Below are 13,461 nucleotides of genomic sequence, written 5' to 3' on the forward strand. Positions count from 1 at the left end.
GTTGGTGAGTTGGTATGAAAGAAATCATAATTGAAGATATCAACATTTGTCACTGTACGGGTTGATAGTCTCGTTTCAGTAACAGCTAAGATATCAGGTTTACGGTTAACAGAATGCAAAAACTCGCTCAATAGAGACAAATTTTTTGGGAGACTTCTGATATTGCAATGAAACATGGAGAGACACTTTGCCGTAGTACTATCAAATAGTTGATTCAGCTGATTTAAGGAGTAATAGTTGGAATGTGGACAATTAAGCATGTTATCAGGATCTTTATCATCAAACTTATCGGGATTTGGGAGAATATTAAAAAGATCTAAATCAGGGTCAAAGTCATAGCCGGGAAGTTAAGGGTTAAGTGTGAAAAACAAACGAAATGGCGTTCGAAAATATATCTTTTATTCCTATGTGTTAATGAAGAAACCCAATGTGGAAGATGTATACCTCTAATAACGGACACCTGACTAAAACAGCTACAAATTTGACAGTGAAACATCGAAACCTACTCCTTTTCATTGTGGCCAACCCTAAACAACACTGAAACAACACTGAAACAACACTGAAACAACACTGAAACAACACTGAAACAACACTTCACCATGACTAATCCAGTCCCGGGTTGCGGATTAGTGGAGTGACGTTGGTTTTTACTGACCTCGGTATCACTTATCCAGCTGTCCTCTCCGCTCTCGAGGCCACCCACTCCACTATCTGACACTTTAGATGGCACTCCATCTTGATCACTGCCCACGGAATCAACACTGCAAGAGCAAAGTAGGAGCCATTTGACACATACTGGCCTTTCTTTGACAACTTCGTACAGGCTAATGGAGAGCCACCAGTGGTATTGAAAAGAAAAACACACCCTCCTAGGGTTTAGGTTGCGATTTAAGCAATAGAGGAGGTTTTCCGTATTTCCCTAGACTCATCGAAACACTCGGGGAGTTGGGAGAATTCTGCGTCTCGGGTTGCATAACTGTCGAGAATTGAAGATAAATGAAGGAAAATGCTGGTTTTTTTACTTCTTGATTGAAACAGATTTTCTTGATACACGCTCATATTTCCTACCAGCCAATCAAAACGCGCGTCTGACATAACCAATCAAAATTCGTGTAATGTCACAGCCGTGTTTCCATACTCTCATCTAAACACAGCTATTGACCAATGAGATTGCGCGTAATATCCTAATTATTTTATAAAAATAATATAATGCATTAAGGACATTCGTGAACAACTTCGTCAGAAAATGAGGAGAAGGATGAAATCGCTTAAAACGATTTAAATTTCGCTTGTTGGTTCTACTAGGTCAGTTTTAAGACCACGTTGACGCTTTTGGGGAGTTTTTCGATATCATTGAATAAAACGAAACAACTGCACAAAGTCGGCACCAAGCGCGCAAAAATTCGTATGCGCTTGGGAAGTCTCAGGCCCCGTCCACACTACTGCGTTTTCGAAAACCTCCGGGTCCCTGAAAGCGGATAAAACGATCCACGTCCACACTAGCGTTTTCACATTGTATTCAGCCGTCCACACTAGACACTGAAAACGGAGATCTTGGCGTGCGAGAAAGTGAGGCATACAAAAAGAATATGACATCACGCGTATTCGAAAACCTCCGTTTTTGCCGTCATACTACAACGATAGACCTCCGTTTTCAAAAGCGTTTTCGAAAACCTCCGTTTCGTGGACCTCCGTTTTCGATCGTTTAATGTGGACGGTCATATATAAACGGAGGTTTTCGAAAACGCATTAGTGTGGACGGGGCCTCGGATGCTGTTGGTTTTGTTGTGATTGTCCGAGAAGAGTCCTGGTGATTTTTCGGACGTAAACAACTGGACCCGAGAATTTCTTTCTCATGGAAAGAAAATAACACTGTCATCTATGAGTCTTGTATTTCTCGATCTAACCTTTTTCTTCTCTTGCTCTCGCTTGTCATCAGCTGAGCGAGTGTACTATCCTGACGTGTCAACTCTTTTCCTAAAGAAGACAAAATTGGACCGTTAATTTCTTGCTCATGCAACAAAATAAAACCACAGGCTAACAGAAAAAAGAAGACTGCGCAAACTTACTAAATTTTCTCAAGAGTTTAACCAAGTCTTCATGCCCATATTCCTAAAATCGAGAAACAACAACCACTAAGAACAATCATTTCTTGGCAAGCACTCCGGTATTCAACGTACAATATTTATGACATAGAAGGCCAAATTACTCAATTCTTATTGGTTGGCAATCGAGGAGGGCTTTTTATCTTAATACAAGGAACACAAGGCCGTATTACTGAAATGCTACCGCGGCTAGTTCGTTCCTTGGTTATGGTTCTTAAATTTGGTGAATTTTGTCAACAAAATGGATGACTCAGCTTACCTGCGTTTCGCTCAGTGTAGTTAACGAAGAGATGATAAACAAATTGAAAACTGCTAGAAATCATGAAAACACTAGAAAAAATGGAAATTTGTGGCTTTCTGTTTTCAATAAACGGGCGGCAAAGATAAAGGTAAAGGTAAAGTAAATTTATTTAACGTCGGTGGTTCCTTCAGCTACGAGGCTGGCATCAATGGAAGCCGACGGTGCGCCCTTTACCCCCCTCCCTCTGTCAGTGCTCCGTTTTACGGATATTTAAAGCTATAGCTACACGGATCAGCGGAAAGTCGAAACAGACGCTGAAGTCTCCGAGGATCGAACCGGGGACTTCTCGCTCCGAAAGCCGCGCACTAGCCAACTGAGCCACGACTGGTCCTCGACTCTTTACTGACTCTTTACTGAACTTGAACGGCTTGCAAAGTTTGAAATTTGGCCCTCTTAAATTATAAAAAAGTAATTGTATGGGTTCCTCGTAAAATTAAGGATTAATTTCACTCCTGTTTTCAAAACCGTTTTGAAGATGGTCTCATCATGACGCTATTCAAGCAACTTTATCAAAACGTTGAAAACACTTGTGAAATCAATCATTACTTTCACTCGGCACCACATGATTACCTATACTTAACACCAGTTGCTTAGAACATTTTACATGTGTTCCTTTAAAACCATGCAGCGTTCAAAATATATTGCAAATGGTGAACAAATTAAATATTCTTATTTCAAGACGACCATTTCGAAACTGAATAACTTGATCGGGAAACTACGGTTACCAAAATGTCCCAGATTCAATAACGAGACAAAAAAACTTTGATTACTTGGCAAACCCTCAATCAAGTTGTATGCTGCAGAAAACGTAAAAATGCAAGATTTACCTCGGCGATGTCCAGCGGTGTCCGTCCGTTGTTATCGACAACGTCCACTTTTGCTCTGTTTGTAACAAGCCACTTGACGCACTCAATATATCCACTACAACACAGGACAAGACAAATAAATCGGATTTGTATAGCTTAACGACTAGCTTTAATAGTTAACTCACTCGTATTTTTCATAATCTGAAACAAATTGTACGGGAGGCCCCAAACACATGTCCAGACCCGCCCTCGTTTTTTTTTCCTGCCACTTAGTTTCAGCTTCTTTGTGTTTGTATTTATTACCAACGGCCGCTTATCAAATTTTGTTCGAGGTTTTGAAATAATTTATTTGACTTGGTTATAGGTTTTTACAAACATAAAACAACAGCACAGAAAACAGAAGGAGATCATACAGGGGGAGATCATACAGGGGGAAATCATATAGGGGAAGATCATATAGGGGGCGATCATATAGAGGGAGATCATATAGATGGAGATGATACAGGGGGGATCGTATAGGGGGAGATCATAGAGGGGAAAATCATATAGGTCATATAGGGGGCGATCATATAGAGGGAGATCATACAGAGGGAGATCATATAGGGGAGATCATATAGTGGTCATCAACCGCGCCTCCCACCTCTGTGACCCAGGTTAACTCTGGCCTCGGGTCGTATGTGGGTTGAGTTTCAGTCGATCTCAATCTGACTCCAAGGGTTTTTCTCCGGGTACTCCGGTTTTCCTCCCTCATCAAAATCGACTCCCTGTAACTTATCTCTTTAAGTTTTACTTGAGTTTCCTCTTAGCTTGAGAAACTCATGGTGGCTTCAACATGCAAATTTTCTTTTTCGTTGTCCAAAATATTATTTTGCCACTCGGGCGCCTCTTTAAAAAATACAACATGTGTTGCTGCACTTTCCAAAGAAAAATATTTGAATATATATCCTCAAGCAACCATGTGGCAACTTCCTTTTATAACAAACGGGTTACCTCATGCAGGCAAGATGGAGTGGAGTGAACTCATCCACTGTTCTACAACTTAATGTGCTTCCCATAGCTGAAAGAATCTAAAAATACAACAAAAAAAGGTTGCAACATAATTGGATCACAGCTTGTTAACACACCAGATTGTTCGTAGCCCATGTAGCACGATGTCACCTCGCGTGTCTCGAAACTCGCACGCGCGCCTCTCTACTTTGACTACCACTGTGATGCTTATGACATTGACTGTCAATTGCTGTCAATAGGGATGATATATGTTTACAAAGATTGCTTTTGTTATACAAATGTGCCAACCACAGGAAAAAAGACCCTTTGTTTCGACAGACATTGAGGCTCTGGTTGGCACATTAATGACAATAAGTGACGTCAACGATACCTTCGCTATAGCGTTTTTTTCCTTCAACTCACCATCATGCAGTTGACGTGCCCATTCATGGCCGCCAAATGCATCGCGGTATAACCAGTTGGTGTCTCCTCTGCCAGGTCTACACCACTAACTGCAAGCCACTTGACACAGTCCAGCCTACCATTGGCTGCGGCTATATGAAGCGGGTTCATTCCCCGCTCATCCACTTTGTTCTTCACCTCTGGCATCACGTTTATCAGTTCTTTGACTCGCTCAATATCTCCAGTCTTGGCGGCATCGTGAATAGAAATGCCTACAAAGAGAGCAAAGTTTAAATAACTTGAATTGGACACGTAATACTGAGGCTTTATCTGTCTGAGTTTGTCTAATGCATGGAATGTTAAAGGCCCACCTTCAACCGACAGGCATTGCGTGCCGCGGAACAAGTTTCATATATGAAAATCTCGTCAAAGCTGAAATTCATCCAATCAGATTCCTACGTTAAGCAAAATTTTCATTACAAAATACACCTTATTCCAAAATGGCCACCATTTAGATATTCTTTTGTTTTTATTGAAATTAGACCTTGATGCCTCGTTCAAGGCAAAATATTCTTTTGAATTTTCAGCTCAAGAACGAGGCATCAAGGGCTAATTTGAATAAAAACAAAAGAATATTTAAATGACGGCCATTTTGGAATAAGGTCTATTTCCATAGCAAAAACAAAAGGTCGAAAAGCTTGTCGGTTAAGGGTGGTTAATCACGAACTCACACTCAACCCGGTATTCTTAGCCAAATCTGAAGGTCGATAACATAACTTATACAAGGAACAACTTGTGCATGTATATATGTATGTCTACTTAACTGACCACCCACTCCCCTGTGGGGCTTTTCAGGGCCAATGAAACAAATTATTGAAATAGAGCGAGTTTCCATCGAGTGTCGTAAAACCAAAACCAAAGTGATTTGGCCAATCAAAAAGGATGGAGACAATCCAGCAAACCAATCAAACTCGAAGTAATTACATGCAGCCGACACCACGCGCGGGAAATGTGAACGCGCAAGCCACGATTGGTTTTGGTTTCACTTCTGATTGGTTGGCGCGAGAACTTTGAAGCAATCACTGAGTGAAGTAATCATAAACCAAAGCAATTCGCTAATTACTTTCGACACTCTGAAAACAAATCAGTACGAATCCTAAGTGGACGGAGGCGGACCAGTTTGCCATTTACAAGCGGTGCAGCCGAGAAGTTGAACAGCAAACCACTCTGCGGTACTTCAGCTAGAGGTCAGAGCAGTATCTGATCCCAGGAACAGCGCCTTAACCACTCGCCTATGGCCCTGCTTTACGGGCAAAGTCAGGCCTCGATCACAAGATCGAGAATGATGTGCGTTAAATACTATACCAAACTGCCACCAAAAGCCGTAAATATACACCCAAGAACAAACCTTTTCTCAGGATATTTTCGCTCTCATGAATAGATTCTTTGTGACGTTGTCGTTCTTTCTCGTGTCTAGCGCGAATACCAGCTCTAAAGCCTTCGACAAATTCATCACTTTGAGCAGAAACAGGCCGCTCACGCTCATGCTATTGAAAAAAAAAAAAAGGAAAAAACAGAAAAGTATAATAAATGAGTTTCAAACACGCCGTGTTTCATTATCTTGGGGTGGTTTGCAATAGTTTCAAAAGTAATTGTGCTATTTTTTATTTCATTGCTGCGCTTAGCGGAGGGGTTGGCGCGGTGGTAAGATCTCTGCCTTCCAACCCTTAGGTCCCGGGTTCCATTCCCGGTTCCGACGAGAGTGGAATATTAAAGTTCACTCAGCTTTCCATCCTTCTGAGGTTGGTAAAATGAGTACCAGCATGCATGGACTGCTTAGAAGTGGCTGCCAGTTGCGCCTGTATATGCTTCCAGTCCGCTGGGGGTAAATTGATCATTGTAAAGCGCCTTTGAGACGTTTGTGATAAAGGCGCTATATAAATGCACCACTTTACTTTTTTTTTTTAGTGGCTGACCTCAATTGAGACCTTGCGCCATATCCTCATTCTCGTCACCAGAGCCTCGGATCTTGTCTCCCTCAGTCAAGAGAAGAGCTCTGGGGTCGAGATTGGCCATATCCTCAGCTATAGTCTATGGCAAAAACTAACGATGTCTCGCTGACACGAGCTTTTCTGCGCTAGAGCCGGTAGTATGCGCTTCCTTTGCCTTTTGCCAGAAAGGATGAGAGGAGAGAACACATCCACTATAAATGGGCCTCTTCCGATAATTTCTTTTTCAATCTAAATTCAGTTAGCCCGCGGCCATGATGCGCGGGTATTTTAAGCAAGACACGTGATTCGTTAGTTTTAATTACGTCATTAAAATTCGAGACCAAAATAACTTGTGTTCTCTCCCCTGTCTTCCCCTTGTGCATGATAGGCTCATTCGGTTGTGTATTTCTTCAGTTTAAATACTGACCTGTGGTTTCGTGTCTCCAGTAAATTCTACCCGTGGTTCCTCCTCGTCTTCCATATCTCTCATTTCCTCTCTTTCAGCCTTCGGCTCTTTATCCTCTTTCTGCTCCTCTTCATCTTCTTCCTTCTCCTCCCCATCGCTTTTATCCTCTTCGTCTTCTTTCTCAATTCTCGTCTTTACTTCACTTTCCTCGTCTTCTTCTTCTTCCTCTTCTTCTTCTGACCCAGATTCCTGTCTTGCAGACTCCAGCTTTGTTTTTTCCCCGGTCTCTTTACCCGCCAAAAACGATGACACAGCGTTTGAAATAAGTTTTTTACTACTTGAGCTTACGTCTTTGTTCTTCTCTTCTTGTTCGCTTTCATTCGCGCTAACATCCTCCTTATCTAATCGGTGTTTTTCAGAGTCCGAAAATTCGCTTTCGCTTTCTTCATTGTCTTCGGGTTCGAAAAACTTCTCGTCATCTGGTTCGTCTTCTCTCTCGCTGATATCAAATAAGGTTTCAGCCTTAATTGATACTAAGCCATCTTCATTGGTTTTGCTTTTCTCTATTATTGGCGGTGGGGCTTCTACTGGAGGCTTCACTTTGAGCGGTTCTTCCTTTCTTCTCGATTTACTTTTCACTTCTCGCAATTCAGGAATGGGAACATCATCGTCCTCACCGCTTGAGAAGCTCTCACTTTCGCTGATGCTCTTATAGAAGTCGTCACCTCGTCTTTCGTCGATTCTTGGTAAAGCAGCGACAAGATGTGACGCTTTTTATAAAGGGAAAGAAAGTAGAGTTAACCGAAGAGCTATTCGACTAAAGTAGGCTTCCATGCAGTTATCTCGCCATCGGAATTCCCGCCATTAGCCAGCCAACTCGCCACTACGTGTTCTCCACTCTTGAAGCACACTTGTTGGAGCTTGAAACAACCGTGAAACAATAAGTTCTCAACTCGGCAATAGCATAGATACACAAATCGCTCATCATTCATAAAACAACATAACTGGGTCAAAATCGAGTACAATTGAATATAGTTCAATCCACCAAGAGATTGACGTTTGATTTACCTGGAAAAACATCGCTCAATGAAAGGTCTCGAATAATCTGTCCATCATCGTCCCGTGATGATAACCATCTGTAATTAAAAGAAAAAAAAATGTTACGAAAGAGACGCGTAGAGCAATACAGGAACAAAGGCAGGAAAAAGCCCACAGTAGAAAGGAAAATACTGTTCCTCTGTGTCAGCAAGGTTTAAATTCTACAAAAGGAATGTAAAACCGTCAGAGGAACAATATTTGCAAAGTTTTTACTCACCGGAAGCACGGAAATTCGAAGGCTCGCGTTGCTTCCGGGCCTTCCTTGATGAAAACCTTGTCCAGAAACCAGCCGTAACCTTAAAATATCAAAGCAAAAAATGCTGCATGAGTGCTGAAACGACTTGAAAATAAAGATGCAAATATTTCGTAGCCAGAAGGGGCGCGCCTCTTCGTTAGAAGGGCCGGAAACTTGCCGTGCAGTCCTGTGATACATATATTACACTCTTCCTTTTTTTATTTTCTTGTTATGTTTCACTTTTTGTTTGTTCATGTTTTTTTGTCTATGATTTTCCTTGATTGAATTTCAATATTCAAAATTCGCACAATTTCGATTCAATTTGTAAAGCGTAGTTTTTAACGTAATTTTGCAACGCAGTTACGTAACTTCAAATTTAAAATCCAAACGGTACAACTAAAGATGACATTGGAATGTCGAAACATCCGCCTTTTGAAATTATTTGTCGAACTGCTATTCTACAGATTATAGACCATACCATAATCTCGACTTACCTAACTTGGTTTCACTGTGACCGATTCTAATACTTGACAATTTTCCAAGGAAAACGGAATCGACGGAAAATATATCCACCTAAAGAGAGAATAGAGATAACTTGATCGACGCTTATACCAAGGCTGCTGCCCAAGCACATTTTAAAGGGGCCCTCAGAGCTAAACGCTGAGAACTTAGGAGCCCAACATATGACGTGAAAGGTGTTGCTGTGAAAAATTAAGGCGCCCAGAGCTATTCTTTGGGAGCCCCAGGCTACCGGGCTCCTGTTAGGCAAAAGCCTTGTATACTAACGTGCAAAACAGGCAAAAAGAATATTGTGATCAATCCTCTCGTTTCATCTAATAGGGTTAACAATTTCCATCTCAGTAATTCATTTCAGTAGCAAGAATAAACCGTTTCCACAATTTCAGTGGTAACAGTAAAGCGGGTTAATTGTCAGCCGATCCTAGTTTAATGGCCTGGCTCCCACGGGTCTCTTATAGTTCAGTGGTAGAGCATCCGAACTAGTAATCGGAAGGTCGTCGTAGGTTCCGACTCCTGCAAAGTAGCAAATTTTTCCGATCGGCCCCTTAAGCTCAGTGGTAGCGTGTCCGAAATAGTAATCGGAAGGTTGTCGTAGATTCGACTCCTGCAGAGGAGCATGGGATTTTTCCGATTAGCCCCTTAAGCTCAGTGGTAGAGCATCCGAACTAGTAATCGGAAGGTCGTCGTTAAGGTTCCGACTCCTGCAAAGTAGCAAATTTTTCCGGTCGGCCCCTTTAGCTCAGTGGTAGGGCATCGAACTAGTAATCGGAAGGTAATTAACTATTGGAGGGTAATGGGAAGTGCTTGGTTTCCTACCCAGGTATACCATGTGAGCGTTAGCCCTACTAATGGAATTGGGGCCACAAAAAAACAGAGAAAAACTCTGACCATGGTGGGAATTGAACCCACGGTCTTCGGGTTAGATCACCGATGCTCTACTTAGCTACAAGGGCAGACAGGAGCAGGTTGTGGGAATTTAAGATGTCAATTTCACGGCAAAGAATATGTACAAGTACAAGGAGAATTACTTTTTTTTGGAAACGTTGGCTGTGTAGCCCCCCTTGGATCCGCTACTGTCTTCACATACTTAAAATGATCAAAACGTTTGCCCAGGAATATTTTATGCGGGAGAAAACGAATGATTTTTGAACAATTTTGATCTGAAATGACAGGACTCCTGAGACAAAAAGTTTGGCACTGACCTGTCCTCTCTGAAACTTGGTCCTGTGTGTTCGTGACCGTAGAAGAGGCCTCTCCCCTGAATTGCCATACTCTCCAAACACTGTTAACTTTATTAAAGCTTTTGTTCCAGCACCAAGCTTGTCACCAGTAAGCACATAAACTTCATACGTGAGGACTAACAAGACAGAAGGTGGAAAAAATGAATGTAGATCATCCTCTTTTTCCGTAGAGTTAGTAGAAAGGAATGGTTTTGGAAGACAACGAACGCCCTTAATATGTTTTTAATTACATTCTTGCTCTAATTTGTTTTTCACAATAATTGTGAAGCGAATCTCTATTGATTATTACAGTTTGAAAAAAGGTTACTGGAGCAGCAGATCAACCGGTAAAAAAGATTTTGCTAACATATTCATCTGTTATCTAACCTGTATGAGATCTGAGTCCAGTTTACAATGTCTTTCTTTTAGCCCCAAAGATAAGCAGTACCCTCTGAGGACCAGGGTGAAGAAACGTAGGACACAAAAGACTTTTGGTGGATGGTCTCAACTCATCGACCATCAGCAAACACTCTACTTGCCTGACCCCAATCGTTTGCTGAGAAGGAAAGATGTGTGTCTAACAAGACAAACGCATATAGGAAGCCAACCCTATAATCATTTTAAGCCTGCATGGTTTTCACTAGCGCAAGCATAAACGCAAGCACAAGCACACGACTCAGAGGCAAAGATTCACTAGTTCCGTGTTCTCTATTACAACGCGGCGCTGCTATTGGAAGCTGGAACGGGTCTTTTTAATTGGACGAACATCACAGCTTGCGTTGTTCTTGGGTTTCTTCCCGTTTTCACACAACGCAAGCGAATGCAAGCATAAACGCAAGCACTAGGAAAAGGAAAATTTTGACTTAAGCTTATGCTTGCGTCAGGCCCGTTTTCAAGGCGAAATAAGCGCTCTTATGCTTCCGCTTGTGCGCTTGTGCTTGCGTCGCTAGTGAAAACCCTGCAGGTGTCCTTGCGATTTTGGGCCTCCCCTGGATCTGAACCCCTGGGGGACTAAATCCCCCTTCGCGGATTTGGACCCCCCATTATGGCTTACTTTGACTGTTTATCGAGGCAGAGTTAGAGATTTTGCATTGGGGAAACTGACCGATACCATCATAGTTAGCTACTAACTATGATACCATTTATAAAGTATAAATCTTTGAGAAAAAGACTACGATTAGTTCAGTAAAGGTTGTTAAGGCATTCGCGGCGGCATTTCGTAGAGTAGACCTTTCTGACAGAAGCCAATTAAATCACGCACTAGAAACTCATTGAATTGTCATGTTAATTTTCTAATAAGGAGAAAAAGCAAAGTCAGACTTAAAGGGGCTAGGTCACGCTATTTCAGGTAATTTTGTTTAATTTTGTTAATTATGAGCTCTAAACGTCAAATTTGCAGAGCAAGTGTCTTTTCTTTGCAAAATCACGGCCACATAACAACTGAGGATGATTTTCCAGCTTTGTAAATGACACTTTGATATAGACTGATATAAATTTGAAAAAAGTTAGTCCTACGTTTTTCAAATTTACCCCAATTCAATCCATTTCAATCCTCTCCAGTTTTGTCCATCCATATCCCTTCTTGGCTTTCCTGTGTTTTGTTAGAGTTCTTCTATAGTTTTGAACAGTTATTTTGATATTTTAGTTAATTCTATGACCATTCGATCAGTGCTGAAATTGCCTAAAATTGCGTGACCTAGCCCCTTTAAGCTTCAGTTAAACTTGTTTTAAGCACGCGCTGTAGCCTTTTCCTAAAGCGTTGTTTCTTTCATGATCTTTCTTTTTCTTCCATTTGATAGTTTGAAGGAGCGGCGCTTTCACAAAGGAGATGCCACTTTTTTAAGTGAAGCACTTGGTTGGAAAACGCATTCATTATAAAGACGTTTACTTCATTGCAAGGCTTCAGAAGATATAGGAGAGGCAGTGAGGCCAAGTGGTTTGGGGGCTTGCCTTGAGATCCGGAGATCCCAGGTTCAATACACGTTCTGACCACTCATTGAATTTGTTCCTGGAAGTCCCTGGTTTTACTTCTCGGCTGCACTTGTAAATAGCCAATTGGTTTGCCTCCGGCCAGTTGGGATTCTTAACATTTGGTGCTGTTTTCTGTTATTTTGTTCATTGTGTGTCATTGGCCCTGAAAAGCCCCTACGGGGAGTGGCCAATTAAGTATGTACTAGCCATATCAAAAATACCATAATTCTCTTAGTTTGTCCCACCAAAATTTTGCATAAGCATTGTTTTTATTTCTCTTGGGACCGAGGGGTCCAAATCCGCAGGGACACAGGTTTTACAAGTTACATGTAGGTTTAGAGCGGTTTTCATTTGAGTGTCGAAAGTAATTAGATAATTACTTTGGTTTATGATTACTTCACTCAGTGATTGGTTCAAATTTCTCGCGGTGAGTTTTCCAACCAATAAGAAGTGAAACAAAAATCAATCGTTGCCCACGCGTGCACATTTTCCCGCGTTTTGTGTCGGCTACATGTAATTACTTTGAGTTTTGATTGGTTTACTGGATTGTCTCCGTTCTTTTTGATTGGCCAAAGTAATTACTTTGATTTTGGTTTTACGACACTCAATTGGAACTCGCTCTAAGGACAGCAGTAACCTTTTTGTCCTTATTTTGGTGTAGGGAATTACCTTTGGGTTCAAGATCTCTATTTCTAGTCTGTGTCTCAGCAGAAAGAGGTGTTGAAGTTGGCATATCTGCTGTACTAGCCCCAACTGTTGCTATCTCTGTGGACACGCTCACTTCACGGACTTCATCTGAGCTGTTTCTAGTGATTGGTAAGTGCCTTGGCAAGAAGATATGTCTGTCTATTGGCTCGAGATTTTCATCATATTGTCTGATAGTTTGTGTACCTTCAATATGTCAATAACCACCAGAAAAAGGAATAAATAAGGAATTCACAATCCTGACGATTCAAAATTAATTACTACTACCACAAATGACTCCGTGAAACAATTACCTTCCTATTTACTAAAAATCCTAAAAATATATCATCTGCGTTAACCTGCTTTCTAGCATCTTATATCGTACAATAACAAAAGAATCAGTAATCTCTTCACCTACCCGGCGAATTCCACATCAAAGATTTAAAATCCATGCTTCCAAAGGTTTTTAAATGATTTCAAATTTCTAGACCCAAATACATGTATATAAACAACAGACTTATAATTATATTGCAAGCTGAGTCTCTCTTTTGCTCTAGAATTATTGAAACGAACAAGTACGTTTAACTTTCAAATACCGGTATTTGCGACCTGCAGTTTCAGCCATTTTGAAGTCTCTGTTTCAACGATTTGAGACTCTGAAGCTCAACTAAATAAACTTTGCATGTACACCTCAAAATTTTCCTGCTTCTTAAAATCCTCAAGAATGGAAAAGCAC

The 13,461-nt window shown here is 41.2% G+C and overlaps 1 protein-coding gene across 1 annotated transcript in view; it reads right to left on the bottom strand.

The window, feature by feature from the left end:
• Positions 1–13,461, bottom strand: part of LOC138029784 (uncharacterized) — a 31,569-nt gene that overhangs the window by 6,156 nt on the left and 11,952 nt on the right. The window contains exons 10-22 of the mRNA XM_068877612.1: positions 12,711–12,932; positions 10,053–10,207; positions 8,826–8,904; positions 8,314–8,392; positions 8,067–8,134; positions 7,020–7,768; positions 6,010–6,148; positions 4,623–4,873; positions 4,203–4,279; positions 3,234–3,327; positions 2,070–2,112; positions 1,908–1,977; positions 656–761 (exon numbers count right to left, since the gene is read on the bottom strand). Coding sequence (XP_068733713.1) covers positions 656–761; positions 1,908–1,977; positions 2,070–2,112; positions 3,234–3,327; positions 4,203–4,279; positions 4,623–4,873; positions 6,010–6,148; positions 7,020–7,768; positions 8,067–8,134; positions 8,314–8,392; positions 8,826–8,904; positions 10,053–10,207; positions 12,711–12,932 — 2,132 coding nt within the window. The remainder of the gene's footprint in view (positions 1–655; positions 762–1,907; positions 1,978–2,069; positions 2,113–3,233; positions 3,328–4,202; positions 4,280–4,622; positions 4,874–6,009; positions 6,149–7,019; positions 7,769–8,066; positions 8,135–8,313; positions 8,393–8,825; positions 8,905–10,052; positions 10,208–12,710; positions 12,933–13,461) is intronic.

This window comes from Montipora capricornis, chromosome 2, assembly GCF_036669925.1.
Source record: "Montipora capricornis isolate CH-2021 chromosome 2, ASM3666992v2, whole genome shotgun sequence".
Taxonomy (NCBI): Eukaryota; Metazoa; Cnidaria; class Anthozoa; order Scleractinia; family Acroporidae; genus Montipora; species Montipora capricornis.